Source organism: Sorex araneus, chromosome 10 (genome assembly GCF_027595985.1).
Source record: "Sorex araneus isolate mSorAra2 chromosome 10, mSorAra2.pri, whole genome shotgun sequence".
NCBI lineage: Eukaryota > Metazoa > Chordata > Mammalia > Eulipotyphla > Soricidae > Sorex > Sorex araneus.
Window position 1 is genome coordinate 52,875,949 of NC_073311.1, and position 13,130 is coordinate 52,889,078.

A 13,130-nucleotide genomic window follows, 5' to 3' on the forward strand; every position below is an offset into this window, starting at 1 on the left:
TAGACGGTAGCCAGGTGTGGCATCATCTCCGAGTTCAGTGGGGCCCTCGTACACATGTCCAGACCTTCTGGCGGGGACGATGCCTGGCGAGGGGCTTTTCACCTCGCGCCCTGCTTGCCTCGGGGACGGGGCTGCTGGGGAAAGGATGGGAAGTGGAAAGAGAAGCTTGTTTGCCGGCGGGCTGCGGCAGTATGTGATCCTGCTGTATTTAGGGAAAAGAGTGTTTCCTAGCAGCGAATAGGAAGAACCTCAGATTACCACGCGAGTCCCCGCCCACCCCGCACCCGCCCCGCCTCCGGCAAATCTCCCTCCCTCCGGTACTTCAGCATTTTACTCTCATTTCTCCTCGGGGGGGTGGATTCGGTTCTGTATTTGCGTTTGGAGCCCGCAGCCCCCGGCTGCGTCCTGCCCCGGGAAGGCAGGCAGAGGTCCTCCCAGCACCAGGTGAGGCTCTCGGGCACCTCCCCGTGTTCTCGGCGCGGAGGTGGGGAGTGGAAAGTCCCCACAGCTGGTCCTGTTCAGAAGTGACCCCGTGGACAACAGGAAACCACCTTTCCCCGGCTTGGAAGTTGAGATCATGCAGAATACCCCCCGCCCTCCTCACCCCCCCCCCATCCTTGGCCAATCCCACTTCACTGGGATTTGTTCTCAAGGTCATTGACAAGACCAGGAGCACTTCTCACTGCTGGGCACCGTGCTTCCCTGGGCAGATCCCCTCCCCCCCGCCGCCACCAAGCACCCGGAAAAGAACCTTGGGTCCCCTGTGGCAGCGTTTGAGCCTAAAAGATCTGAGAGCAGTGTTACTCTTTTATATCCCTTGGGGATAACACGGCAGAGCCTGGCAAGCTCCCCGCGGCGTTATTCCACGTGCCAAAAACAGTAACAACAAAAACAGTCACGGTAGAGACGTTACTGGTGCCCGGTGGAGCAAATCGATGAACAGCGGGACGACAGTGCTACAGTGGGGATCATGGCAAGGATCGTGGGCGTGCAGTAATGGGAATTTGACTCTGATTCCCGTCTTCACTTGTCATCCCTGGAGACCCCCCAACACCCCACCCCCCACCCCACCCCCGGGGTGCCCGGGATGGCTTGGGTGTATTCCTAGCAACTCGGGACCTGAGCAATACCACACCCCAAGGCCTTGGCATTGAGCCGCTGGCCTGGTTAGCTAAGAACTGCCAGCGGGGCTCTGGGCCTGCCAGGCACCGCCCGGTGCCCCTGAGGGGTCCTCCCCGCCTCCCTCTGAGAACCCCTGTTGGCTGGCAGAGATTTCCCGGGAGAGCAAGGCAGAGGAAGGAGAAGCCCACTCTGGCTGCCAGAGACCCGGGCTCGCTCCCGCCCCTCGGGGGCGCGTTCTGGTCCGACGGTGAGGTGGGCAGCCGGCGCGTCCGTGAGGGGACTCGGAGCCTTTCTCCCGGCCTCGCCCGTCGCTTCCCAGAGGCCGAGTGGATGGCTCTTCCTGGAATCCGTTTCAGGGAACTTCATTATCTGGCAGCTCTGGAAGGTCAAGGCCAGCTCTGGGACATTCCCGCTGCCAAGGGACACTGGGCTCCCCTCAGATCAGCCGAGATTCAGGTCCCTTGTGAAAGCATCAGTCTTGGCTCCCTGGGGCCCCACCTAGAGGCGCCTTTCGGGGATCCCCCCCCACACCCGCCACCCCCAGAGCCGGGCCTGGGGGGAGCACAAGAGCGTTTTTCACTTTCCTCATCTTGCCTCGGGTTCAGGTTCCTAAGTGGCTCTCTCAAGAACTGGAGTTTTGGTTGCATTTGCTTCTTGGGTTTGGGGGGCCCACGCCTGGCGGCGCTCCGGGGTTTCTCTCTGCCTCTCACTCGGGGATGACTCTCAGTGGTGCTCAGGACAGCACTGGGGTGCCAGGGGACGGACCTGGCTCAGCGCCTGCGGCACCATCACGCCAGCCCTGAAACGAGCGTTTCCACCTGGGTCTCGACGCCGAGCGTGCCCGTTCCTCAGCCACAGAGGCCGCCGCTCAGGCATCGCGTCCCTTCCTCCCGACTGCCCTCACTGACCAGCCCTTTCTCTCTGCCCCGCGCTCTCTCTCTCCCACAGGCTTGCAGCCCGTGTACTGGAGCAGAGATGACGTAGCCCAGTGGCTCAAGTGGGCCGAAAACGAGTTTTCTCTGAGGCCCATCGACAGCAACACGTTTGAGATGAACGGCAAAGCGCTCCTGCTGCTGACCAAAGAGGACTTCCGCTACCGATCTCCTCATTCAGGTGAGGGTCGAGGGAAAGCTGTGAGGCGGCCGCGAGGAAACGGGCCGCGCCCCACCCGCCCTGAGGAGTCTCCTCAGGAGGTGACCCCGAGGTAAAAGACGGGAATGAAGAAGCGTTACAGCTGGGGGACTCTTTTAAGGTCAAAAGTGGCCATCAGGTGGCCACTCAGTACCTCTACTTCAAACCACAACACCCAAAAGGAGCAATCTTGAGGGAGCAAAAGGCAATGCCCTGCCACAGAAGCGGGGCGGGGTGGAGGGGACGAGGTGGGGGCGGTGGGAGGGATGCTGGGACCATTGGTGGTGGAGAGTGGGCACTGGTGGAGGGATGGACACTCGACCCTTGTCTGACTGAAACACAAGCATGAAAGTTTATCAGTCTGTAACTGTACCTCACAGTGATTCACTAGTAAAAAAATTTTTAAAAACAAACAAAGAAGTGGCCATGAGGCCCTTCAACGCTGAAACTTCAGCAACCAGTTGAGCTGCCACATGAGGAGGAAAGCGCCTGTCTTGGCCCTTCCCCTCTGCCTGGGCCCCTGAGTCAGTGGCACTTGAATACCACGTGGGTGGCTGCAGATTGTAGGTGGCCAGTGGCGCCGTCAGGAGCAAGGACGTGAGGAGAGAGGCAGCAAGGGCTGAGAGAGAGACATGGGTTCAGGAGCGGCTGAGGGGACCCGAGAGTCCAGGCCAGGACGGGAGACACCCAGAAGCCCTTCAGGTGGCTTCCATTCTCAAGTGCTCAGTCTGGTGCAGTCACGTTTTCTTTCAGAACACCAGGGAAGTCCAATAGACACGTGCTCGGATGCATCCAAGGAGGGAAATGAGTGAGACCAGGCTCTGAGGACCCCCTCACAGTCCCCCAAAAGTCTCTGGGAGGGAGTGGCCGGGCCTGAGGTACATCCCCGGCTCTGGCCACTGAGGAGGATGGCTTTGTGGGAAGGCTGCAGGTCCGAGGGGGGCTTAAGGTCTTGGGTTTGGGCCTCAGGAGGTGTCCCTGGGGACCGTCCTAGGGAGTCTCACAGGGGGCCGGTGCCCCTTGATGTCACTCACAGTGGCAGTTCCCATCCCCCCACCCTTTTTTTTCCCCCCTTGATAAAGGGCAGAGTTCCTGCAGAAGGTTCTGGCCTAATCCCCAACTATGTCAAACCCTTATTTACCCCTGGAGGCCCGCCAGACACTAATAAACTAACCGTCATGAGGAAATGTTCCCTCTCAGGGGTGAGATAAGGATATAGAACCCTTCCTTTCTCCCCGCTCTCCCTCCCGGTTGCCACAGACCGTTTCTATGAGGAAACGCGCAGGGGGAAGTTTCCCCCAGAAGTACAGACGTTACTGAAACTTGGCAGGCTTTGATCTCCGAAAACATCGGGTTCGTTTTAAGGTTTTGCGCCAGCACACAAAGGAACCAAAATCCTTCCTTCGGCCTTCCTGTAGTCTGAGAACAAGAGAACAGTGAAATAACCTTGGGCAGAACTCAGAGAACGAAAACCCAGAGGAATCTAAGTGGTTCCTTTTAATTTAATGCAGAAAAAAAAAAGAAAAGATAAGAAAAGCAAACCACTTCCCTTTTCTGTTCCAGTGGAAATTCAGAGGGGCCAAGACCTTTCTGGAGGGAAAGGTCGCAGCCTCGTCCGTGCCCCCCCTGCCCCCTGCCCGGGGAATTCTTCCTGCCGGGCAGACCAGGACCCTGCTGGGTGTTGACTGAAGCTCCGTGGCTGGTGGAGAGACCCTGCACCCAGACTCTGGAGCCTTGCTCAGGTTCTCCGGGGTGCTGGCACGTTTTCCACCCCGTGACCTCACAGCGTCCCTCTGCCCCGGGCCGGACGCAGAGCCGTGCAGAGGCGCTGTTGTGCAGAGGGGTTTGTTGCTGGAAGGATCGTAGGGTGGAGGGGACTGAGTGTTGTCTCAAGCTGGAGGTGAGGGTGGGTGGCAGAGGAGGCGGTGGGCCCCGAGGAGGTGGGGGGGCGGGGCTGAGGTGATGCTGGGCAGAGGAGAACGTTTTAGGTGAGCAGAACAGCCTTTGCCTGGTGGGAACGCAGTGGGGAGGTGCCCGTCACGAGGCGGGGGAGGGGGGAGGTGTAGCAGACCGAGAGATAGGTCTCAGCCTTATCACACCGGAAAACCAGGGTGGGAAATCCACCGTGAGAATCCACTGAGCACCTCCCCAGGCCCTAAAGTACGAGCCACGGGAGAGGTTGTTTCGAGGGGCCCAACAGCCCCGGGGAAGTGCCCTCGGAGCTGAATGTGGATGACTTTGCAAGGTGAGCACGGGGGCAGAGGGCACGAGGAAGCCTGGCCGGCTGCATGGAGGAGGAGTTAAGGTCAAGGCCGCTGGACTGAGTTAGCCCTCCCTCACCTGACCGGCTGCCTTTCTCAGGGAAATCGGCCCTCGCTGCTCTCAGCCCTGCCCTCTGTTCACCCAGCCCTTCTCCACCTCCTCTCCTGCCCCAGTCTGGGCTAAGGAACTTTCATCCCAAAGTGTTCCCTAAGCCTGGAGACAGACAGACAAACAGACAGACACACACACACACACACACACACACACACACTGTAGTGCTTGTGATTTTCTGTAACCCTCTCCTAGAATAGAAAGGTCTTCTTCCTTCTTTCCTTCCCTCCCTCCCTCTTTCCCTCCATCTCTCCCTCCCTCCCTCCCTCCCTCCCTTCCTTCCTTCTTTCCTTCCTACACACACACAGTTGTTTCTATGATTAATTTCTGTGTCCTCCTAGACTACAAAGTACGTGTACACACACACACACACAGAGTTTCCTGTGTCCATCTCCTGGGAAGATGGGGTGGGGCGTGTCCTGTGTAGCCGCCATGCCTCTAGCACACAGCCCAGCCAGCACCTGACGTCCAGTTGGCTCTGAACATGAATGAAGTTCTGACTCCACACCTTTCCCTGGCCAGCCCTCCCTCCCTCCCTTCTTTCCTCTCAATAACGTATTTCACATTGCTTGTTAGAAATAATTTGCTGAAAGAATAATCAAAAGATGTTTCCTAAGGAGAAAGCTAGTGCAGCTTTCTGTTGTATCTCGCCGTGGAGACGCTCAGCCTTGGAGGAGAGGTGACTAAGCCGTTGTTAGCGGTTACGCCGTCTGTGTTGATGTTCAGTGAACCGAGATCGGGCGCCTTCTCCATCGCCTCCCGTCCAGCCCGGTGCGCTGCTCCTGGGCTCTCCACCTTACAGAGTTTGGGCGTCGCTCTCTAGGAAACCCAAAATTTGGGATGGGGTGATACAGCTGGAGTTACGTGGCAGCTTTGGGCCACGTGTGTGACTCGTGGGGCTACAGGGAGATGCGGGGGGAGTAGCCCATCCCTGACGCCGTGAAAGCCTGGAGATTCCGGCCACAAACCTGAGGTTTTCAACAGATTAATTTCTGTATGCGGCTCGTCCTGAGCCATGGAGCCCGGCCAGTTGCCTAGTGGCAGGTGTGGAGTGTCGAGCTTTTGGCTGCAGGGGCTCCGTTTGGGCGGGCGCTGGGCTCACCTCCAGGACACCCCAAACGCTCAGCCTTTGCACAAGGTTCGGGGGCTCACGTTTCTTGAGTCCGAGTGGAGAGGTTTGGATTTTGTATTTTTGCACATCATAGGAAACCCGGAAGGTTTGGGTAGGGAGAGTGAGTGCCCCTGGGGGAAGGGGGTTCCCCGGGAAATAGCTCCCCCAGGGTGCATGTTCTGGACTGGGTCGCGGTGAGGGAGCACTGAGCCCAAGGACACTAGTCAGAACTCTGTGGCTTCCGGCAAGGCACCTGAGTCCAGAGCTAGACCCCTGAGCCCGGGAGAGAAGCCGAGATGGGGCGCTGATTTTCCCATCCTCGTCAGAGCTCGTCGTGGTCCGGGATGAGCCCAGGACATCCAGGAAACGGTGGTCTGCTCTGTGGGTGCAGCTCTGAGACAAGAGCCAGGCCAGAGCTGGGGACAGATGTGAGCGTCACCCCCCGCCTTCTGTTGGGCTCTGGTGCACTTAACACGGCGGTAATTGAATGACAGTCTCAACCAGAAGGCCAGGGACCTAATCTCACGGGAATTCCGGCCAGTGGGGCTCCAGGAAAACGTTTCAGACAGCTGAGACCCCGGGGGTGGGGACAGCGGATGGCTCTGTGTGTGTGTGTGTGTGTGTGTGAGAGAGAGAGAGAGAGAGAGAGAGAGAGAGAGAGAGAGAGAGAGACCCAGGGGGTGGGGACAAGCTCACCTCCTGTGTGTGTGTGGGACAGCGGATGGCTCTGTGTGTGTGTGTGTGTGTGTGTGTGTGTGTGTGTGTGTGTGTGTGTGTTATCACGGCACCCCTGCAGCCTGCTCCTTTCTTCGTTCTCACTTGCTGGGGTCGATGAGCTGAGGGGCCCAGCTTTCATCCAGGGCCCTTTCACACGTCACCTCACTTCCCTGGCCCCCATGTTCCTCATCTTTAAAATGGGATGTTTACCACGTGACTCCTACAGTCCTTTCCGGCCCTAACAGCTCAGACTAATTGCAGCCCACGGAACAGGGAACCAGCATGTGGATCTCCTTCAACCCGTGGGACCCATATGCCATGAAAAACTGAGGGTGCGCGTGATTACACCCACACACACACACATCCCCACTACCACCCCACCACCACCACACATGTACACTGTCATCCCCTTTTGTCACCTAAGAAGAGTCAGCCCCAGTGAGTTCTCACTCACTGGGGGCGTGGGGATGGGGTGGCGGGGGTGGCGGGGTGGAAGGGAGGGAGAGGGGGTGGGGAGGGTTGCTGAAATCAAAGCCAAGTGGCAGGATGCACGAGAAAGGCTGTCGCCAGCGTCCTTCCGGCTCCGTCTCTCTGCCCGACCTTTCCCAGACTTACACTCTGTGTCCATCGCAGCGGGGGGAGGCGAGAACAGGCCTGGCGGGATTGACGTTGCCCGAATAGTAACCGACCGTGGGGCCAGAGGCAGTGGCCCCCGAGCTCCTCGTTTCACCAGGTCAGCACACACGCCCCGCTGCCTCGGCCAGCTCCTGGCCCAGAGTCTCCGTTTCCCACCGTAAGCAGGAAGCGCTCAGAGAGGGCTCTAAGTTACTTCATCATCACCCAGCAGAGGACACCAGGGTCGGAGATAACGAGGCTATTTTCACTGGAACCGTCTCCCCATCAGAGAAGAGCGGGGTGTCAGCTAGATCGCACTGGCAGAACTAATGTCGGTTCTGCTGTCTGGCTTTGCATCTAGGGCACACCTGGCAGTGCTCAGGGGCTTCTCCTGGCAGTGCTCGGGAGACCAGGTGATGCTGGGGAGCAAACTCAGACCTCCTACATGCAAAACCTGTGCTCAGCCTCTTGAGGGTTCCCTATTTTTTGGCTGCCAGATAACATGTTCACTGGACTGGAATGATTTCAATTCAGAGGAGTATTGGGTTATTTGACCCCTTGGGACTTTGATAAAAGTCATTGGTAAGAAGCAGCAGACCCGTTAGTTAGCATGGCAAATATCTCTTATTTTAAGTTATCCACGGCAGGACGTTACAATGGCGTGATTTTAGATGGTCATTATTTATATGACCAAAAGAGAAGTAAAGCCAGTTACTATCAGTTTAATTCCTCTTGACTCTATCAGTGCTGTCAAAGTTCACCGTGCGAAAAGTATAGTGGGGATTTACCACGCTAATCAGTCTTCAAGTGCACTGGTGTCATGCTTCAAGGCATTTCTTCTTTTCCAATGCCCCAGAAGCTTTACTTGGGAAACGTGTGCTGCCTGTGACCTTGGCTCTTTCAAGGATCAGTTCAGGGGTCTGTATCCACACGAAACTGCTTGCAGCAGCCTGCCTGTTCCTTTGTATTAAGCAATTAAGCAATGGCAGTTGGTTTGCCGGATTGAGTCACTATGTCCACTGGCTATTTTAGAACCAAGCCTCGGAACCTGAGGGCTTGGGTCACACAGGGGAGTTGTGGCAGTTACCGCTGGATAACCCTTGACTGAAGACACCCAGATTGGCTCTCTTCTCCTCCTGTGTCTTGAAACAAAGCAAAAACCCTAAAAACCAAAAACAACAACAATAAAACCACGTGGGCCTTGTCAAAGAAAGGCTTGGCTGGGTCAGTGGTAGGGGACGCGCTTCATTCCTTAGTGTCTTACGTGCCCCATTTGTGACATGACTCAGTTGTCGAGCTCATGGACAGACAGTTATCTTAGAATAACCTGTTAGACATACGGCCCCTCTCACAAAACACTCACTTGTTTCGTGAGACTTTTATTGTCTCAAGAAATTACTCTCAGGGGTAGGGCTTTTGCCTTACACACGGCTGACCCAGGTTCGATTCCCAGCATCCCATCCGGTCCCCCGAGCACTGCCAGGAGTAATTCCAGAGTGCAGAGCCAGGAGTGACTCCAGAGCATTATTGCCGGTGTGACCCAAAACCCAAAGAAAAAAGAAAGAAAGAAAAAGGAAGGAAGGAAGGAAGGAAGGAAGGAAGGAAGGAAGGAAGGAAGGAAGGAAGGAAGGAAGGAAGGAAGGAAGGAAGGAAGGGAGGAAGGGAGGAAGGAAGGAAATTACTCTTTTTTTCACCTTCTGTTCTGTATCTAACTAAAGGCAATGGTCTCCACAGGTCACTTACCTAAGTGGCTTAATTTTGTCTGAAATACACTATTTGCTGTTGCCCATAGCTGCTTCCTGTTTCCCAGGGTCTTTGTCACCAGAATATCGGAATCGAGCTGAATCCCAGGTGTTAGTGCCTCAGCAGCAGCCGTGCTTGTTTGTACGGTCACAGAAAATGCTCCATATTAAATAAAAAGGGTTGGAATGCAATCAGCCTGCAGGAATGCGCGGAATGGAATGCTTGGGAAACTGTCTCGACTGTCTCGAGTCAAGTCGGGAAGCCGGGCGCCCCGTAGTAGAGGGGACCTCTGCAGGCCCGAAGGGGACCCCGCTTGGCTCAGAGCTGCTTTGATGCTTCCGCTGTGGAGTTTAGGAAGACGTTAATGGGCGTGAAACTTGGAGCCCAGAACATAAGCAGCAAAGACCTGGCACAGGGAAGTTTCTAGAATACCTAAGATGTATCCCTCCCCGGGGCCAGAGTGATAGTACAGTGAGGAGGGCATTTGCCTTGCATGCAGCCAACCCGGGTTTGATCCCCAGCATCCCATAGGGTCCCCTGAGCTTGACAGGAGTGATCCCTGAGTGCAGAGCCAGGAGTAAGCCCTGAGCTCTGCTGGATGTGACCCAAAAAATGAGAAAAAAAAAAAAAGAAAGAAAAGACCCTCCCACACAGGCATGCTTTCATCATATATATATATTTTTTATTTTTACTTTTTTGCGGTGCCTACTATCAAGTTCATGTTTGATGCACGCAAGTAAGACATGCAGTGTACCATTGTACCACATCCCTGGCCCTCCTTTTATTAATTATTTTAAGAAAATGGGACAAGAGCCATATTATGGCGGGTCGGGTGCCGTATGTGTAGTCAGCACATATGTATATGTAGGTACGCCACACACATATGTGTTGTCCCTGCCTATGTATATGGTGCACATACATAGGGACACATATGTAGAGACACCACGTATGTATGGTCTTCCAAGCCCACCAGGAGTAATCTCTGAACACAGCACCAGGGGTGAGCCCTGAGCACTGACAGGTGTGACCCAAAAAGTTAAACAAGAGGGGGGCTGGAGCAATAGCACAGCGGGTAGGGCGTTTGCCTTGCACGCAGCCGACCTGGGTTCAATTCCCAGCATCCCATATGGTCCTCTGAGCACCACCAGGAGTGATTCCTGAGTGCAGAGCCAGGAGTAACCCCTGTGCATTGCCAGGTGTGACCCAAAAAGAAAAAAAAAAGTTAAACAAGAGGAAGATTGGTTAGAAGGAAACAAAATTTTCAGGATAGAAACAGAAGAGAAAAAGACTCACTTCACACCACTTCCTATGACAATGAGTAGAAGTCATGAAAACGCGAGGTTGCACATGAGGATAAGGCTTTAAACCTACTGAGGTGAGAAAATTCTATAGAGCGGGTCACCCCACTCACCCCGGAGCCTCCGTGACCGCAGAGACGGCCCTCTGCCCCAGCCTTTGGGAGAACGGTACATAATGCGAGCTCAAAAGCTTAAGAATTAATCATGCCTTTCCCCGCATGATGCCATTCCTGCAGAACTATCCCAAGGAGACAATCCAGAGGAAGGAATAAAGAGTCCCCAGGAAAGCTGTTTATCCTTGTGAAAACTAGGAATACTCACGATGCCCCAATCCCAATCCACAGGCCCTCTGGACACCTCGGCACCTGACAGGAGGAATTCACTGTTGCTCACAGCCATTCCCCAAGTCCCTGTCAGCTCTTCCTGGGTTCTGCGGGGCCCAGCAGGTCAGGTTCCAGACTGTCATTGACTTTTTTTAAGTTAAAAATTCCTTAGTTTTTTGGGGCTGGAGCGATAGCACAGCGGAGGGCATTTGCCTTGCACGCGGCTGACCCGGGTTCCATTCCCAGCATCCCATATGGTCCTCTGAGCACCGCCAGGAGTGATTCCTGAGTGCAGAGTCAGGAGTAACCCTTGTGCATTGCCAGGTATGACCCAAAAAGAAAAAAAAATTCCTTAGTTTTCTATTCCTGGTACCACTACCACAATTTACAGGGCATTATACCTGATGTAATGAAAAGAAAAAGAAAAAGCTACGACAGATGAATGAAAGACCTCGGGAATGTACATCTCATTGCCACTACGTTGCGTGAATCAGTAGCAGCTGGTAAGAAGGCTGCGGAAGGGCCGGCTGGAGCTCAGGACTGACCGGTGCCCCTGCCCGTGTGCACCTGCAGACAGGGACCTCAGCAAGAGCGGATGAGAGACCGCCTGGAGCAGAGGCCAGGACCCGGGGCTCCCAGGGGAGGAAGCGGCAGAGGCGGACAGCTCCTAGGAGAACCAGGTTGTCTTGGGAGATGGTGGGAGCCACCCCTGGGGGACCCCAGAGGGCAGGGAGCACTGTGCGTCTGTGCAGGATAGGAGCGGAAACAGCTTTTCGTAGGCACTGATGTCGGCGGGAAGCTCGGCCTGTGCGTGTGAATGGGAAACGCGTGTCCGTGTTCGTAGGGGACAACCAGTTGCTTCTGGACTGTTGAGACACGTCAGCTGCCATCTGTGGTGGTCACCGGGACCCCCTTTTTGGAGCACATTTTAGAGCACACAGAGACGGTGATAACTTCTCCACATAGCCTCATCCGAGCCCCACAGTGGCCTTGCCGAGTCTTGGTACTATGCTCATTCGAGACAGAAGGATATTGGAACAGAGTTCTGGACTGAGGCTTGAGTATCGTTTGCTGAAGGACCAGGGTGTGACCTGGGGGCTTCCATGCCACAGAGCCCAGTCTTCCCTCCAAAGGTGAAGAAACTCAGAGCCGAATGAGTCGCCCCGAACACACCCCTGCAAACGCGTCTCTCTGTTCTTGGTCGTTGGGCGGCAGTAAAATTGATCAGGCAGCTTAAAGCCGTCCCTAGCCGTCTCAAACACACTGCAGGTAAAAAGAATTGATGGTTCTCGTGGTACACGTCTGGCTCCTTGGGCCCCTCTACCCGGTCATCAGTGCCGAACTGTGTGTGTTTTCGTTGGTGAGTTTCTGTGTGGATCCGTGGGCGCCGGTGGGGGTGCACACACTCCCAAGTGTTATCTTAGTGCTGTGGTGCTCGAAGCCTGGGGCTCTTCCCGAAGGCCCGAGCCAGTGCAGAGACAGACCCACCCGCGCCATCTGCAGGGAGCTGTGTGCAGACACGGGAACCAACAGGAGCCATTAGCCCCGGTTCCACTGCGGACAGCAGTAGAAGCACTTCCTGGCCGGAACTGGGTCTTCTCTGGGCAGACAGGGAAGGTGTGTCAGGAACCGAGTGGGCCAGGCCCCTCAAGCCCTGAACACGCAGTGAATTGGCCAGTGCTTTTGCTCTCACCTCGCAGATGAGTGTAGCTTGGCTTCAGTCGGCCCACCATTCCAGAGAGTGTTGTAGATGGGGGTCGCCTGTGCCTGGCTTGAGGGGATTCCCAGAGGCTATTGCATTTGGAGGGGGAGGCGGGGAAGAAGATCAAAAGCCACCGACTCTTACAGGAAACTACGGCAAATGGGACGCAATTCTCCATTGCCCCCGGAGCCAGGGTAAGAACCAAGCAACTGAGGGTGCAGGGGAGGCCAGATTTAGCTCCCCAGAATCCGGGGTCTGCCAGAGCTGTCCAGAGGTGGCTGGCTCCTGCCGTGGCCTGCTGCCCACCGTGACTCTCAGCCAGTGACGCTGCTTAGCAGGTAGAGGGTCAGGGGGTGCTTTTTCTGACTCCAGTTTGAGTCAGCCTGAGAAACCTCCACGTCTCCTCTAGTTCAGGGCGATTTCAGAGCCACACTTCCTCTGTGTGTGTGTGTGTGTGTGTGTGTGTGTGTGTGAGAGAGAGAGAGAGAGAGAGAGAGAGAGAGATGCTTTAGCAACCTGCTGGCAGTTCCGTGCGACGGTGCAGTGTTTCGTGGGCCCTGTGAGCCGGGGACTCCCCAGGCCACCCTCCTGGGTACTAGGGGCCTCCAGAGCTGCGCCGGTGATGCTCGGAGGAGCATGTGATTCTCAGACGGAAACCGGCTCAGGTGCATCCAAGCCCCACCCCTTTGTCCCTGCCTCTGCCCCCTGCCCTCTGCAGCTCGGGGGGGGGGGGGGGGCCGAGGGAACCTTTCTGGGGATGGCTTCCCCCAGCAGTGGCCACTCCCCTCCCCGCCTTTCCTGGCCTCCGCCCTGGGGCCGGGTCCGCACTCCCGCCGAGCAGCCCTCATGCGTTGTGTTTTCTGAATCGGATCCTCCCCAAAGCATGTGCTTTAAGCGGCCCGTCCACCTGTCTCTCTGCTTCCCCGGGAGCACTGAGAGCTGTTGGGGAGGAGGGAGGGGGGAGGGAGCACCGCGGATCTAGGACCTAAGAGCAT

The 13,130-nt window shown here is 56.0% G+C and overlaps 1 protein-coding gene across 1 annotated transcript in view; it reads left to right on the forward strand.

The window, feature by feature from the left end:
- Positions 1–13,130, forward strand: part of ETV6 (ETS variant transcription factor 6) — a 231,539-nt gene that overhangs the window by 172,657 nt on the left and 45,752 nt on the right. Inside the window, exon 3 of the mRNA XM_055118260.1 lies at positions 2,071–2,235. Coding sequence (XP_054974235.1) covers positions 2,071–2,235 — 165 coding nt within the window. The remainder of the gene's footprint in view (positions 1–2,070; positions 2,236–13,130) is intronic.